Source organism: Myotis lucifugus, unplaced genomic scaffold (genome assembly GCF_000147115.1).
Source record: "Myotis lucifugus unplaced genomic scaffold, Myoluc2.0 scaffold_91, whole genome shotgun sequence".
Taxonomy (NCBI): domain Eukaryota; kingdom Metazoa; phylum Chordata; class Mammalia; order Chiroptera; family Vespertilionidae; genus Myotis; species Myotis lucifugus.
Window position 1 is genome coordinate 4,439,524 of NW_005871139.1, and position 16,189 is coordinate 4,455,712.

The 16,189-nt window shown below is 39.9% G+C and overlaps 1 protein-coding gene and 1 pseudogene across 7 annotated transcripts in view; one reads left to right on the forward strand and one right to left on the reverse strand.

The window, feature by feature from the left end:
• The window catches only part of ATF1 (activating transcription factor 1), a 57,449-nt gene that overhangs the window by 22,344 nt on the left and 18,916 nt on the right, over nt 1-16,189 (forward strand). For 3 of the 7 annotated variants that reach the window (XM_023756359.1, XM_006091561.3, XM_023756360.1), the window contains one exon: nt 10,653-10,753. In XM_023756359.1, coding sequence (XP_023612127.1) covers nt 10,653-10,753 — 101 coding nt within the window. Of the gene's footprint in view, nt 1-6,396; nt 6,531-7,931; nt 8,052-10,652; nt 10,754-16,189 lie in introns of those variants that run through there. The other 4 variants (XM_014458247.2, XM_014458246.2, XM_023756358.1 and 1 more) reach the window with 3 other exon arrangements.
• On the reverse strand, nt 12,457-12,605 carry LOC111826639 (annotated as a pseudogene).

A 16,189-nucleotide genomic window follows, 5' to 3' on the forward strand; every position in this document is an offset into this window, starting at 1 on the left:
AAAGAACTAGCCTTTTGTTTTATTGGTTTTTCTATTGTTTTCTAGTTTTTAATTTTTTTTATTTCTACTCTTATAATTTTTATTCCCCTCTGCTCACTTTGGATTTATTTTATCTTTTTCTAGTTTCTTTTTTAAAAAAATACGTTTTTATTAATTTTTAGAGATGGAGGAAGGGAAACATTAATCTGCTGCTGCCTCCTGCATGCCCCCTACTGGGGATTGAGCCCGAAGTCCAGGCATGTGTCCTGACCGGGAATCAAACCAGTGACCTCTCGGTTCATGGGACGATACTCATCTAACTGAGTCACACCAACCAGGGCAAGTTAACTACTTTTTTAGTGATTATCCCAATTACAGCATGCCTACGTAGTAAAGTCTAAAATTAATGAATACTTTAGTCTTCTCTCAGATGATCCAGTGACCTTAGAACTTCCTAACTTGTTATCATTGTTAGGACTTAATTTTATCTTTTTACCTTTTAATCCCATAAAACATCATATTTATTTTATTTAGTCAGCATTGCTTCTCCCCACCCCCACATATTTATCACGTTTGTTGCTCTTCATTCCCTCTTACATACCTAAGCTTCTTTACTTTTACAGCTTCCATTATGTTATGTTTAGGTATGGAAATTTTTTTTTATTCCACATGGGCGTTATTAGGCTTCTTGAATCTATGAATTGGTGTCTATCATTATTTATATAACATTTTCAGCCATTATCTCTTCCAATTTTGTCCCTGATCCACTCTTTGTCCTTCTCACTTTATCTTCTATCTCTTAACCCATCATATGTTTTCCATCTATTTGTCTGCCTGGGAGATAATTTCTTCTTACCTGTCACCCAGCTCATTAATTCTCCCATTGGCTTTGTCTAAACTGCTGGTATATCTGAACAATAGGTTTTTTAAATTTCAAGTATTATATCTTTATTTATAGAACATCTTTTTGGTTCTTTTTCATATCTATTATAGTTTTCTGTTTCCTGAAGATATTTTAAAGTTTGTCTTAAAATAAGAGAATCTACTGTTTTGTTTTTTTTTAACACAGTAAGCATAATCCTATATAATAAAACCCTAATATGCAAATTGACTGAAGAGCAGAATGACCGGTTGTTATGATGCGCACTGACCACAAGGGGCAGACGCTCAATGCAGGAGCTGCCTCTGGCTAGGGGCAGCTCCTGCATTGAGCATCTGCCTCCTGAGAGGGAGGGAGGCGATTGGTGGCAGCAGCGGAGAAGGGTGGGGCCAGCCAGCGGGGCGGCGCCAGGCCGTCAGCCAAGGTGGGTGCCAGTGGGAGCCCCCCGATCGCCCTGCCCTCCGGTCGCCCCACAGAGGGCCCTGATTACCAGCCAGTCCTAGGGATCCTACCCTATATATTGGGAACAGTCTCTTAGATTTAAAAATTAAAACCTGGCAAGGCAGCATGAGTGGCGGGGGGGGGGCGGCGGGGAGGTTGGGGGTTAATGGGAAATGAGTACACATTTGTAATACCTTAACCAATAAAGAAATTAAAAAAATAAAACCTGGCAAGGCTACTCTAACACTGAAAAAAACAGGATGATGCAGTGATGATATGCATGGACTCTGGCTGGCACATTTTGTGGTCATCCCTGATTCTGACACTTATAACTGTGTGACAAAGCCAATTACTTAACTTCTCTCTGCTTCAGTTTTTCCACCCATAAGATGGGGAAAATGGTACTACTGCCTCAGAAGGATTGTGTTACGTACTACTTTTTATAATCAGCGCAAAAAAATGTAGCTGCCCATATAACAGCAAGATGCCTTTCACCTGTATGAAAAGTATGGTCACTGGTGCATGCAGTGTCCTGAATTGTGAGAGGGATGTCCGACTGCCAGTTTAGACCCGACATCCCCCAAGGGGTCCTGGATTGCAAGAGGATGCAGGCCGGGCTGAAGGGGCCCCTCCACCCCCCTCCCCACATGAAATTCATGCACTGAGCCTCTAGTTGTTCTATAATCTGTTTGATGATGTCAATATATAAGATCACTAGGGTCTGATTCTGCTGTCTTTTTTTGCTTCATGCTCAGGTGCCTTCTGTGACTGGTTATTTTTTATTCTTTACTGTCCATTAATCTTGAAATATTGAAAGGGAGTTCCTTTGTGGCCAAGGACGAGAGTGCCTTTCTCCCAGAAGAATTTACTATTCCTCATACCTGAGGAACTATTTTAGGGTTTGAGGCTTTTGTCTTTTTGGTCCATAGTGATGTTAACTTGGGCTGTAAATCTGCTGGAGAACTAGTTAAATCTTCTTCAATCCTTCCCTCCCCCACACCCACACAACTTTTCTTCTGTTACCTTACCCTGAGTGTGTGACCTTTTGGAAGTTCCAGTTTAATAGGGATCTCTTATCTAACTAGAGCAGTGGTTCTCAACCTTCTGGCCCTTTAAATACAGTTCCTCATGTTGTGACCCAACCATAAAATTATTTTCGTTGCTACTTCATAACTGTAATGTTGCTACTGTTATGAATCGTAATGTAAATATCTGATATGCAGGATGGTCTTAGGTGACTCCTGTGAAAGGGTCGTTGGACCGCCAAAGGGGTCGCGACCCACAGGTTGAGAGCCGCTGATCTAGAGAAAACCCTGGCCTTTAGGTCCCTCTCTCTTTTGAGAACAATTCAGGTCTGCCTTGATAGGTGATTCTGTTTACTTTACTTGTTTTTGCTCTAGCTCAGATTTTGGCCTGGTAATTTAGAATAGAGTCTTTAGAATATAAGTGAAGCACAGGACAGAGAAGTGTCAAGAAATATGAAGTGTCTGAGACTTGACCCTGCAAGCTAATAAGCTAGATTGCCTCTCATGGATGCTGGCAGAAGACATGAGAATCCTGGTTCAGAGAAAATTGACTTTATAACTTGTTGCACAGCAAACAGCATGAGCTTCATGTTTGCTCAGTTCCCCTTTCCTTCCCAGTTCCATGGGGTAATGCAGAGTGGTTCAGATGCTGTACTTGGAGTGGGTTTGTATCATTGCTGAGTGGGACTCCAAGCTTAGGAGACACCAAACTTTTAAAGAGCTGTTAGCAAACCTGTCCAACCTTTATCCTCAAGGAAGACTTACCTTTATTATTCTGGAAAGCAAACAAATCTGCCCTTTGCCTTGAAGGGAAATCTAATTTGTCACCCAAAGCTGTTCACCATGTCAACATCCTTGAAAAGATAGTCCAGAACAAAAGTTGTCAGTGCCTCTTCTCAGAATATTCACAGAAACATCCTTAGAGAATTGTCTTTCAACCAGAAGAATGTAACAATATATCTCCTTTTTGTCCCACCCTCTCCCTGTTTCTGTCTTCCCAACATTTTTTTCTAGATGACAGCAAACTAGATGATTTTATTCTTTTACTTTTGCCATACATATTCCCCTTCTTTTTGCACACACACACCCCCTCCCATACACTCTCGCATAGATTTGTTTGGTGTGAAATTTTGCTTTTCAGACAGGTTTTTAAGAACAAATAAATGCCATATGTTAAGATGTGTGTACAGAAACAGTATATTTAAAACTTTTTAATTAGTGTCTTTGTGATTGGCATAGAAGGCAGTAACTATGGCTGTTATCTGGGTTTTTTGTTTGTTTTTTATCTTGAAGGTCTGTCATAGCACCTGGCCTGTAGGTAACATTTATTGAGTTTTATTATCTGTTTAATCCAGAATCTTAGTCCTCAAATTCAAAATATAATAGTGCCTAGATTTGTTTATCTAATCTATCCCCACTCCAATACTCTAGAGTAGTAGTTCTCAAAACATGGTATACATTCCCCATCATTGGTGGTATTCCAGATCTCTTTAGATAATGATAGATGGATGAATATTTCTATTTTATTGTGTTGAATTCAAAGACGTTATATCTCTTATTTGAAAATTGGGAAATTGGCTGAAACAAGATGGATTGTCAACAATGAGAACGGCCTTATTAAAATTTAGAGAGAGAAAACATTTCTCCCTGGTCATGCTGGCCTGAGGAATCTGGGAAGGTTGACATTATCTCCTGCGCCTTACCCCTTATTGTTGGTTGGTTGGCTGGAAATAAGAAAATTGGTCAAATGTACTGAAGTGAGGAAATACAGAATTCATTTTAGAAAAGTCAAAGATATACCCAGAATAAATGATAGGAATAACTTCACTAAATTATAATGTCCAAAATTGGGAGATATTGCATTAATTCAATGCTTTATTTAGGATCTAATGTGCCAGTTGGGATAACAACCGGGCTGAGAATACAGTGTGGAGCAAAAAGAGGCAAGTTCCTCATTCATGGCACTTGCTGTTAGTGGAGGAGACAGGACATAGGCCAGATATTCACCAAGATGCAAAACTAACTCTGAGAAGTGCTACAAAGGATTGTACATAGAACACATAGGATAGAATGAGAGACTATAATAGGGAATTTGACCTGTTGGGAATAAGACAGCCTTGCTAAGGAAGTTATGCTTGAGTTGTGATCTGAAGGATGAGTAGTTGCTAACTTTCCAGGAAGTAAGGGAAGACCTTTCTAGGCATGTGAGGGAATATCTATGCCAAAACCTTGTGGTGGGAAAGAGCATGAAAAGTAGAAGGGACTATCACTCTCTACTGTGGGCAGAACTAGGGAAACGTGGTTTCAGATGAAGCAGGAGATAGGAAGCAGTCATTCTATGCAGGGATTTGTGTAGGCTAGGGTGAGAGCTTTTAGATTATTGGTTTTAAAATTAAAAAGAATATTTAATAAAAACATTTTTCCTCTCATTTTTATAGTTAACCCTGTAGTTATGGCAAGTGGTACTGGTTTTTATAGTAAAATAAGGCTTTCTTTTTTAAAATATATATTTTATTGATTTTTTACAGAGAGGAAGGGAGAGGGATAGAGTTAGAAACATCGATGAGAGAGAAACATCGATCAGCTGCCTCCTGCACACCTCCTACTGGGGATGTGCCCGCAACCAAGGTACATGCCTTTGACCGGAATCAAACCTGGGACCCTTCAGTCTGCAAGCCAACGCTCTATCCACTGAGCCAAACCAGTTAGGGCTAAGGCTTTCTTTTTAAGTACCTTTGAGTTTACTAATAAGTGAATAATTGTATAGGAGATAATATGGTTTTGTGATTCTCCTAAGAGCATGCTGTTGAGTGTGAATTTTTTTTAAATTTTATTTCAGAGAGAGGAAGGGGGAGAGATTATAACATCAATGATGAGAATCACTGATCAGCTGCCTCCTGCACGCCCCCTACTGGGGATTGAGCCCGCAACCTGGGCATGTGACCTTGACTGGAATCAAGCCTGGGATCCTTCAGTCTGCAGGCTGACACCCTATCCATTGAGCAAAACCAGCTAGGGCGAGTGTGAATTCTTTACTACAATACATTTTAAGGGTTTATTATGTGTAATTCCTGGATGTCCAAGGGTCATTTGAATCTTTTTCTTTTTTTAGTCCTCACCTAAGGATATGTTTATTGATTTTAGAGAGAGAGGAAGAGAAACATCCATCAGTTACCTCCCATATGTCCCATGACTGGGGATTCAACCTATAACCTAGATATGTGGTCAGTTGGTTGGAGTGTCGTCCCATACACCAAAAGGTTGCAGGTTCATTCCCTGTCAGGGCATGTAGGGGAGGCAACTGATTTTTTCTTTCTTTCTTTCTTTCTTTCTTTCTTTCTTTCTTTCTTTCTTTCTTTCTTTCTTTCTATCTATCTATCTATCTATCTATCTATCTATCTATCTTCTCTCTCCCTCCCAACTTCCCTCCCTCTAAAAAAATAAATTTTTAATTAAATAAAATTTAAAATCAGTCCCTCAGTCACACTAGCTACATTTAAAATGCTTGATACTCACATGTGGCTATTGACTACCATATTGGATAGTTCGGACATAGTTTCATCATAGCAGAAAGCTCGGTTAGTGCTGAAAAGTGATGAGTGGAGGCAGTCATCTGTGTTTCGTGCTCCTTTGAGAGAAATCTCAGGATTTAGATGATCACCTTTGAGAGTGAGGGTAGGAAGACACCAGGCTTTGGGAGCCTGAGTAATGAGCATTTTGTATTTTTGAGGTTAGAACAGTGGTAAGGGGGCAGGATAACTGCAAGCTAAAACAAAATTTGGTGCTTTTTTTCCCCTTTCTGCCTGCCAGACGCATAGTCTGCACAAAAATCACTAAGATTGCCAGAAACCTGGAGAAATTATTGCTTTTATTCTTTTAGAAATGTAAATTAATCCCATTAAGGTTTTCCCCATTAGTTGAGTGAGTGGCTTCAGTTGGAGTCTGAAAGGTAAGGGGACTCTTGTTTGTTGTTCTGTCATTGTTGTTTTTCTTTGTTGTTTTATTTTGTTTTTAGATTTGGACCCTTAAGATTTGTGAATTCTGTTTATTTTTACCCTTTGGTTTCTGTAGCCCCTATGGAGTACTATCAAAGCGAAACAAAGCTGGACACTTGTTAAAGACAGCAAGATGGATTTCATTCAGATTAGTGTAGTAGGGAAGAAAGACTCCAGCATAAATTGAGCTCAACTTTGCTGAATCAAAAGGTGGGAGCCTTTTTAAACACTGGGGTGTGCTAGGTGTTAGGTAGGGAAGTTGGTCTTTGTGATGAAGGCATCTGTTTTACTAATTGGTGCTTATCAAAGTTAGACTCCTACCCTCCCACAGAGACAGGGAGACAAGAGCCCTATCCTTCCTGGTGATTACATTTCAAGGGATTGTCCCGAAATCCTTGAGAAAGACATATCTGGGTTGTAGAAGGATTTCCTGTTAAGGATCAAAGAAAGGACTTATAACTGCAAGTTTTCTAAAGTAAATGGTCTAAGGAAAATCAGGTCAAGGGCCTATAGTCAGGTTTTGGCTAAAACAAACAGTAAATTCTTTTGCAGCATTGAACTTTCTTGGGTCTGCATTTTAAGGGACTGGTGGTCATCCTAGGGACATGACCTTGAGCTTATAGACATTGTGCTAGAATTTGGTCATGTCCTTATTGTGTGTGTTGGGGTAGGATGGATTCCTTTGTGCTGAGAACTTGCATTTCTCAGTAGCTAGGTAAAATTTTATATTCAGAATTTCATGACTTGGGCATTTTGGGGTAATGATAGACTGGAATTTAATCTGATCTTGGGAAGGGGAAAAGGCCTTTAATGAAAGAGAATAAGGCATAGTTTGGGGACCTGATACAGACGGGAGCAGTCGGGAAGGTTGACTTTCAGGACCTGAGAAGCAAACTTGGTTTTTTTGTGATTTTAAGTCCAAGATGAATAGTATGGGCCAGAGTAGTCCAGAGGAAGGCGAGAGATCTTTGTTAATATCTGAGAAAGCTTCTTGAAAGAGGAATCTGTCCAGGAAAGCCTTGAGAGATAATGGGTGGGCTTTTCTTGATTTAGCATTTTATTATATTTCCATGAAACCCCATTTAATTTCCCCAGAAATAAATTATGATCTCATGATTCATTTATTTACTTGAAATATCTTATTTTTCTTTAAAGACATTGCCCAAAGTTGGTATTTCTCTCACTTTTTGACTCTTGGTTGGTTTTCAAACAGAGCTCTTAAGAATAACAAATTCTAAAGAAGCCTCTGTGTTTTTGCACAGTCAATTCCTCTGTCCAAAATACCTTTCCATGCTCTCCACCATACACACCTTCAGGGAATTGTTTATCCTTCAAAACCCAGATGAAGTACCATGTCTTCTTTGCTCCCACACTACAGTCCTCTTCCTTTTTCCTCTTATATGATAGCTCTGATTCTGATGGTTGTAATTAGTTTGTACTCTTAACCCCCTAGTGCAGTCTCCGGCCCATAGAAGATGCCTAATGTTCGGTTAATAGGTGTGGTTAAATATAATAAGCTCTCAAATGTGTTTTCCAGTGTTAAGAACTCAGCTATCTTATGTGCATAGGTACAGTATATATTTTGTTAATTGAATTTTTATTTGTTCTTAGATGTCACTAAGAGGATCTGCGCCAGTGACAATTGTACCTCTTCCTGGAGAGCAAGTACAGGTTCAGGGGGTCATCCAGACAGCTCAGTCTTCTGTAATTCACCCACCACACGTGCAAACGGTACAGAAATTCAAAGACTTAGTGGTTGAGAGAGGGGACTTTTATACCCTGAGTCTCCAGACACATTGAAGTTGTGTAGTTACTATATTATAAACCAAGATATAAAATCAAGGACATTAGACAAACAAATGAAGCAAATAGAAAAGATTTAGAATTTCTAGTTTCATATATATACTATCTGGTGAAAATAGAAGATAATTTTGGGGGAAATTATTGCTTAGAACTTAAGGAAATTAATTTCTTCAGGGAAAGCACTTTTTTTTTTTAAATTATCAGTAGTGGTATCTATCCTTCATAAAAATGAGAATTCTGAAGCAAGGCTGTTAATGTTAGCACTCATCTTATAAAGTAAGAAAGTACCTACCTTATGCTTTATGGAGGTCAGATAAAAGAAAGTTCTCTCTTGGTAGAGGAAAGTTCTTATTTACATCTACCTTCATATTAACACCTGACAACAGTAGGAAGGAAAGAGCCATCCTGGGCTCCTATTCTTTCTATTCTTTCTCCCTATTTTATCTTATGGCTCCTGTGAATCCCATAATGCCTTTGGACATCTCATTTTTAGAAGCACCTGTCCTAGAAGAAATGCTCATTTTCCCTTCTGAATATATGGTGTCTGGCAATGTTGTCAGCTCTAGGAGCTGCATTTTTATGTGTTTTTTGTACATGAAAGGTGGCTGCTGATTGGATTTTTGAGTTTTTGTATGAAGGTTTTACTCTTATTTACTAGTGCTGTCATTAAAGAGAAATACTTAATCTCAGTCTTAGAAATTATTTTCTTGAGTTCAGTGAGAGGCTTTGGAGTAAACTTAGGGACAGTGAAAACAGTTAAAGGTTTAGATTAAAAATGGTATATCCACGATGCTTAAGGAAACAAAAAAGTGAGATTTTTCTTAATCTAATCATTACTTTGTTACTTGTTACTCTTATTAGTTATTAATTATTATAAGTTGTGACCAGTTCTTTCTTTTCTATCAAAAAATAAGAATTAATGTAAGATATAAATAAGTAGTTGTACACTAGAACTTGTATTTAACAACTATAAAATGTAAAACAAGCTTCTCTGGAAAGTTAAGATCTAAGTCTAAATAATTAGGGAAGACTTTCTGTAGATAGTAAATTTGTTATGTCCTTTATAGAAGCCTGTTTGGATTATTTTATCTTTTTAAATGAAGGTGAAGTCAGATATAACGATGCAAATTTAGACAAGTGTTGGGAAATTTAATACATTTTAAAAATTGAAAATAACTTGTTTTCTTAATTGTAGATATTATTGTAAGTTAAAACTTGCATGTGATTATTGTGTTGACATAGTTTTAAAGGATTTGTTACTAATACTAGTTAACATTTAATGTGTGCTTGCTGTGTACCATGCACTAAGTCAGTGGTTCCCAAACTTATTTGGCCTACCGCTCCCTTTCCAGAAAAAATATTACCCTGGAAATTAATTTTTTAAAAATTTTAATAGCAATTAAACAGAAAGATATATGTATTAATGTTTCTACCTTTTTCGTAAAATATAGTAAAGAAAGGTGTAAATTAGAAACATTGAAGTTTGAAATTATGAAACTATTTATTGAACTCAGAATAGAAAGGTAATACAAAAAAAGTTAAAAAACAAATGCACCTGTGGCCATCACTGCCCCCCTGGATCGCTGCAGCGCCCACCAGGGGGCGGTAGCGCCCACTTTGGGAATCACTGCACTAAGTGCTTTACATGTATTACTAACTCATTTAACTGTGAAGTGAGGTAAAGTTATTACAGATTTTTTTAAGTAGCACATGTTTATACCTGCCCTTGCCATTGACCTCTACCTTGCTAAATCTAATGGTCTGTTTTCAGTCCTTGTTTTACTTCACTTGTTAGCACCATCTGACATGGTTGATCATTGTTTCCTCCTCAGTACACCGTTTTCTCCCCTTTTCCAAGGACATCTCACTCACTGAGTATTCCTCCTACCTCACTGATGGCTTGTTCTGTTTCATTTGCTGGTTCCTCCCCTTCTTCCCGTTAGTATTCCTGGATTTTGTTCTTGGTCCTTTTCTCTATATTTTTCCATGATTGAGCTTTTATCCAGTTTTAATGGCTTTAAGGACTATCTAAAGAGCTGTGACTTCCAAATTTATATGAAGTCCAGACTTGTTCCCTTACTCACAGGTTTGCACATTCAGTAATCTCCTCAATGTCATTATCTAATAGTGAGATATTAGTTGGATACTTAATAGTATTTCAAAATTAACATGTCCAAAATCCAAGTCAGATAGCATGTTTGAAAAAACACCTCTGAGTAATGTGCAACAGTATAGAAATAGGGTGGAGATAAGAGATTGGTCTTTACAACTCTAGTAAAATAGCGTTGCTTTATTTTGGGATAGACGTTCTTCTTAGTTCTGAGCTAGTTGCCCTACATGTTCCCTTAATTAGTTTGGCTCCTTGAAATAAACTTTCTCCTTTCCATTTCCTTTTGTTTCTTTCTTTTAGGCCTTAGATTGACAAGTAAATTTGGGTAGTAGGAGACAAAATCATTGTTTCTAAAAGTAAAAATCGAATTCTTTTCCACCTGCATTGTTCATCATAGTAAATCTAGTTCTATTTTTTAGGTATCATCTTTATCAGAAAGTGAAGAATCTCAGGACTCATCTGATAGCATAGGCTCCTCACAGAAAGCCCACGGGATCCTAGCAAGACGCCCATCTTATAGGTGAGTCCTTTCATATCAAACCCTGCGTGCGCTATAATACCAAATGATTTCAAGTGGTGCTGTGTAAAAACAAACTATATAAAGAGGGAGCATGTGTGTATATAAGAAGGGGATTATTAAAACAGATTGGAGCCAGATTATAAAGGGCCCAAGTTGCTGTGCTAAAGAAGAATTTAGACCTATCTTTTGACAAAGTATTAGATTTCCACATTTACCTTTAGAGAGTTAACTTTAATAGCAATATGAAAGGAGGACTACAGATTTTAGGAATTTTAAATTCCTAACTCTGGGCCTTTGTTCCTATGTGTCCCTTTGCTGAAACACATTGTTCTACATTCTGCATAACTCCTTCATATACTTGAGTCCCCACTTCCTCCTGGAAGCCTTCTCTGATCTAATTACCTTCTCTCCAACTCTCCCCCTACCTCGAGACTTTAGGTTAAGTTTTTCTTCTGTGGCATCCTTTTACTGACCTTCTGTTACAGTACTTATCCTGTTGGAAATCCAGTTTATTTTTTTATTGATTTCAGAGAGGAGGGGAGAGATAGAAGCATCAATGATGAGAGAGAATCATTGTTTGGCTCCTCTGCAAGCCCCTTCTGGGGATCAAGCCCCCAAACCGAGTATGTGCCCTGACCAGGAATTGAACTATGACCTCCTGGTTCATCAGTCAACCGTCAGTGCTCAACCACTGAGCTACACTGACTGGCCTGGCAAGAAATCCAGTTTATTTAAGGCACGGCCCATGTATTATTTTTTCTGATCCAAGGGCCTAGCAAAGTGACAATACAAGATTAGTATCATTAATTGTTGAATGAATGGAAAACTGGAAGTAGTACAACCAACTGACAGAAGGCTGTTGGAATGATACGGGTGATTTCACATGGGAAGTGGGATAGTTTTGGAGTGGATGTATTTGAGACAGTTTGTGGTAGAACTGACAGAACTAATGACTAGATGATGGGTAGGAGGAATAGGAGACAGGGTGAAACGCTGTGTTTGAAACAGAAACATATGCAGTAAAATTTTTGTTAATATTGATTTTTTTAGAGAGAGGGGAAAAGAGAGAGAGAAACATCAGTGATAGAAACATCAACATCGATTGGCTGCCTCCTGATGCCCCCTATTGGGGAGCAAGCCTGAAACCTGGTGTCTTCCTGGTACATAGGTTGACACTCAACCACTGAGCCCCTCCAGGCTGCAGTAAGATGTTTGATGTTATGAGAGAACTACAAGTATGGTGTAGTCATTCCTGCCTGGTGGAATGAGTGGGAAATACTTCATAAAAGATGTCATTTAGATCACCACCAATCTGATAAATTTTGTGAGATATACGGCGGGAAAAGAGCTTTTTAGGCTGAGGGAAGTGTAATCAAAGGTAGGTTGTATGATAAAAAAGAGACTGGCCTGTTCTGAAAATTGGAAATTTAATGTGCAGGGAGGAAGCAGAGGTTTATATATAAAAAAAAAAAAAGGTCAACTGCAACCAGCTTACTTAGAACCTTGTTTCAAAATGGAAATATATGTACGAGGCAAAAACATGTAAGACAGGAATGGTCTGTTAGTTTGCAAATTGGCCCCTGGATACAGAGGGCAAAGAGAGACCAAAGAAAGAGGTAGACCACTCCACATTAGTAGGTGGGAGGTTTAATAAGCAAGGGAACTTACTTAAGGGGCTTTCCTTTTCTTTTTATCTTTCTTCTCTATGTAGGAGAAATATACTACTACTCAACCTCTACTGTAAGGTTGGCAGCCCTGAGAACTCCTTTTATGTAGCATGTTATGGAGGTATTCCTGCTCTTAAGGGGCTTTTCTTAAGTGGCTGCATAATGAGTAGATCTTCTACCTGCCCACCAGAATCTTGAAAGTTGGTTTTTTTTCAATATGAGGCTTTTATTATACATCTTAATAGTTTCACAAACAGGTGTGACAAATCATTTGGCATCCCGGTGTTTCTATAGCTGGACAACTTAGATCTTATTCATCAGCCTGCTGAACTGTTCCTTTTTCAGAAACATAGATACTATCCAAAAAATTATCTGATATCCTTGTTTTTAACTGTTGTGGCTTGCACAAAGCAGCTGAATTTGATACAAGTTCAATGTCATTTCCTTCAAGAATCAACTCATCTTTCTGGGCTTGAGATACTGAACAAGCAACGCCTAACCTCATCCAAACTCTGTGGATGTATTTTTCGCCCCCAAAATTTCTATTTTCAACAAGAGAACCATTCTCCTGAATAACGACGTTGATGGGGAAGTGAGCGTTGTAACAGAAGCCCAGTGTAACACCCTTGATCATGTTCTGTACCTGACAGCAGATAGTTCGAACTGTGGCGAGTTCCTTTCTGTTTTCCCACCATTTGTCAACCCCGAGCCTCTTTTTCTTTCCAAGGAGACTGAGCTCTACATTGATGTGGTTGAAGTCCCTCTGCAGGGTGCCTCTGGAGCCCTTCACAATAACTGTGCGTCCCTTCAGAGTGATGTCCACAGTCTGATTGCCCAGAATGGTCTTCATCCTCGCAGTAGATGTGGCAAAGAGCTCTTGAAAGTTTATGGAGGAGCCTGAACTGAGTTCAGTCACATATACCCTTACTTATGAGTGATCACCAGCCAAACTGCTCTGAGTTCAGCTTGTGGCTGCTACAGTTTGTTCCTGTTTAAAGGCATCTGTAAACCAGGTGTCAGCAGGAATCCCCCTCATTCCCTCTCTACAGGCCTCAGGGGGCACCACAGGTACAGGAATGGGAGCATTTGGAGGATCTATATATTCTACAGAGTAGCACCCACATTTCTAGAGACATAGGGCTGGCAGGCACAGTGCTCCTCTGTTGCAAATAGATGTGCCACTTACTCACAGTGGGGGTTTGAGCCATGGCAGAGGTGAGATGAAATGTATTCTCAAAACCCAGCTGTAGATAAGACATATCTTACCATGATATGTCGTTCCTTTATGAGAGGCTCTACCTGGAGGAGAGCTGTGTACACTGGTAGGAGCTGTTGATCTATAGGGATGTATTGGGTTTCTGCCCATTTCCAGACCTGGGACCAATATCCTAGGGCAGTGGTCGGCAAACTCATTAGTCAAAAGAGCCAAATATCAACAGTACAAAAATTGACATTTCTTTTGAGAGCCAAATTTTTTAAACTTAAACTATATAGGTAGGTACATTGTTATTAACTTAATTAGGGTACTCCTAAGCTGGCCTTTGCTAAAAACGTCCTCAATCTGAGGGGTCGACCTCAGCGAACATACCCCCACTTCTTCTAATGCCACTTCTTCAAAATAGACTCGCCTAGGCCAAAAACTGACTTCTGCGCATGGGCCACGAAGTTTCCATCGCACTGTACGTGTGCGCCCGCACGTGGTATTTTGTGGAAGAGCCACACTAAAGGGGCCAAAGAGCTGCATGTGGCTCACAAGCCGCAGTTTGCTGACCACTGAGCTAGGGCAATAACATAGTTATTTTTAAAAACCTTAACTCTTTTAATAGAGAACCCCCCATTTTTTAAAAAGTAATCAAAGACCTGCTGAAGGCATTTTGTTAAACTCAGAATCCTTTGTTTACTAGGCAGATTACTTAAAAGGTAAAGAACAACCTTTCACAGTCTTATCAAGAACAGACGAACAAAACCAGCATGGCTGCAGGCAAGTGTGAGTGAGTGTGTGGGCGGGCATCTGCTGGTCAGTGTGGGAACTGCAGCTAGGCAGTTTGGGCGCTCCTGATGGAGGAACTGCGGAGCTGTTCTCTGCTTGAGATTGGAGAGGAAACCTTTGTGGAGGCTTGGCAGGGAAGCAGCCATGTCCTGGCACCCAAAGCCCCACCGCTGGGACCCAATGCCCCCAGACCCAGGGGAGGGTTGTAGCAAACCAGTATGCTGATTGGTATGGCCCCTGGAGAAGCCTGCCCTGTTCCTAGGCCAACACAGAGCCCAGTTCTCTGGGCCTGCCCCACTTCCTCCATCATCAGAGTGCCCGACCCATCCCCTCATCAAGCTGAGAGCCAGGCTGCCCTGCCCCCTTGACCTGTGGAGCCTTCTTGGATAGCAGATTGCCTGACTTGCCTGGCCCCCTTGATCAGTGGAGTGCCCCCCTTCCTGGACACCAGACTACTAAAATGGGGAGATAAAGCAACAACCCCCAAATGAAAGGAAGGGAGGAATTGCCAGGAAAGGAACTAAATGAAATGAAGGCAAACAATTTGTCAAGTAAAGAATTCAAAGGAAAGGTTATAAGAGTGCTCAAACAACTTCGTGAGAACAAGCATAAATGAATAATTACATAGTTGATATAAAGAATACCATGGAAGGAATTAGCAGTAGACTAGAAGAAGCTGAGGTCCAAATAAGCAAATTAGAAGACAAGGTAGAAAAAAAAAACATTCAGAGCAGCAATTGGAAAAATAATTAACGTGAAACCTAACAACATCCACATCATAGGAGTGCCAGAAGAAGAATCTGAGCAAGGAATAGAGAACCTGTTTGAAGAAATAATGACAAAAAACTTCCTTAACTTGGTGAAGGGAAAAGTCATAGAAGTCCAGGAAATGGGTCCCAATCAAGATGAACCCAAAAAGACCCACACCAACACACATCATAATTAAAATGGCAAACATTAAAGCCCGACTGGTGTAGCTCATTCATTGGTTAATGGTGGTTAATGGTGGTCAGGGTTCGATTCCAGGTCAAGGCACATGCCCAGGTTGTGGGCTCAATCCCCAGTGGGGAATGTCCAGGAGGCAGCCAATCAGTGATTCTCATCACTGATGTTTCTATTTTTCTCTCCCTTCCTCTCTCTGAAGTCATTTTTTAAAAAAAATATATTTTATTGATTTTTTACAGAGAGGAAGGGAGAGGGATAGAGAGTTAGAAACATTGATGAGAGAGAAACATCGATCAGCTGCCTGCTGCACACCCCCTACTGGGGATGTGCCTGCAACCAAGGTACATGCCCTTGACCGGAATTGAACCTGGGACCCTTCAGTCCGCAGGCTGACGCTCTATCCACTGAGCCAAACCAGTTAGGGCTGAAATCAATTTTTTTTTTTTAAATGCTTAGGAAAAACTTGCTAGTAAAGACCATTTGGCATTTTTTTCAGTGATTTGGATTTTTTTTTTAATATATTTTATTGATTTTTTACAGAGAGGAAGGGAGAGGGACAGAGAGTTAGAAACATCAATGAGAGAGAAACATCGATCAGCTGCCTCCTGCACATCCCCCACTGGGGATGTGCCCGCAACCCAGGTACATGCCCTCGACCGGAATCGAACCTGGGACCCTTCAGTCCGCAGGCCGACGCTCTATCCACTGAGCCAAACCGGTTTCGGCTGAAATCAATTTTTAAAAAGGAAAAATAAAATGGCAAACATTAAAGACAGAATCTTAAAGGCTGTAAGAGAGAGATAGACAGTTACCTGCAAGGGAATTCCTATTTGA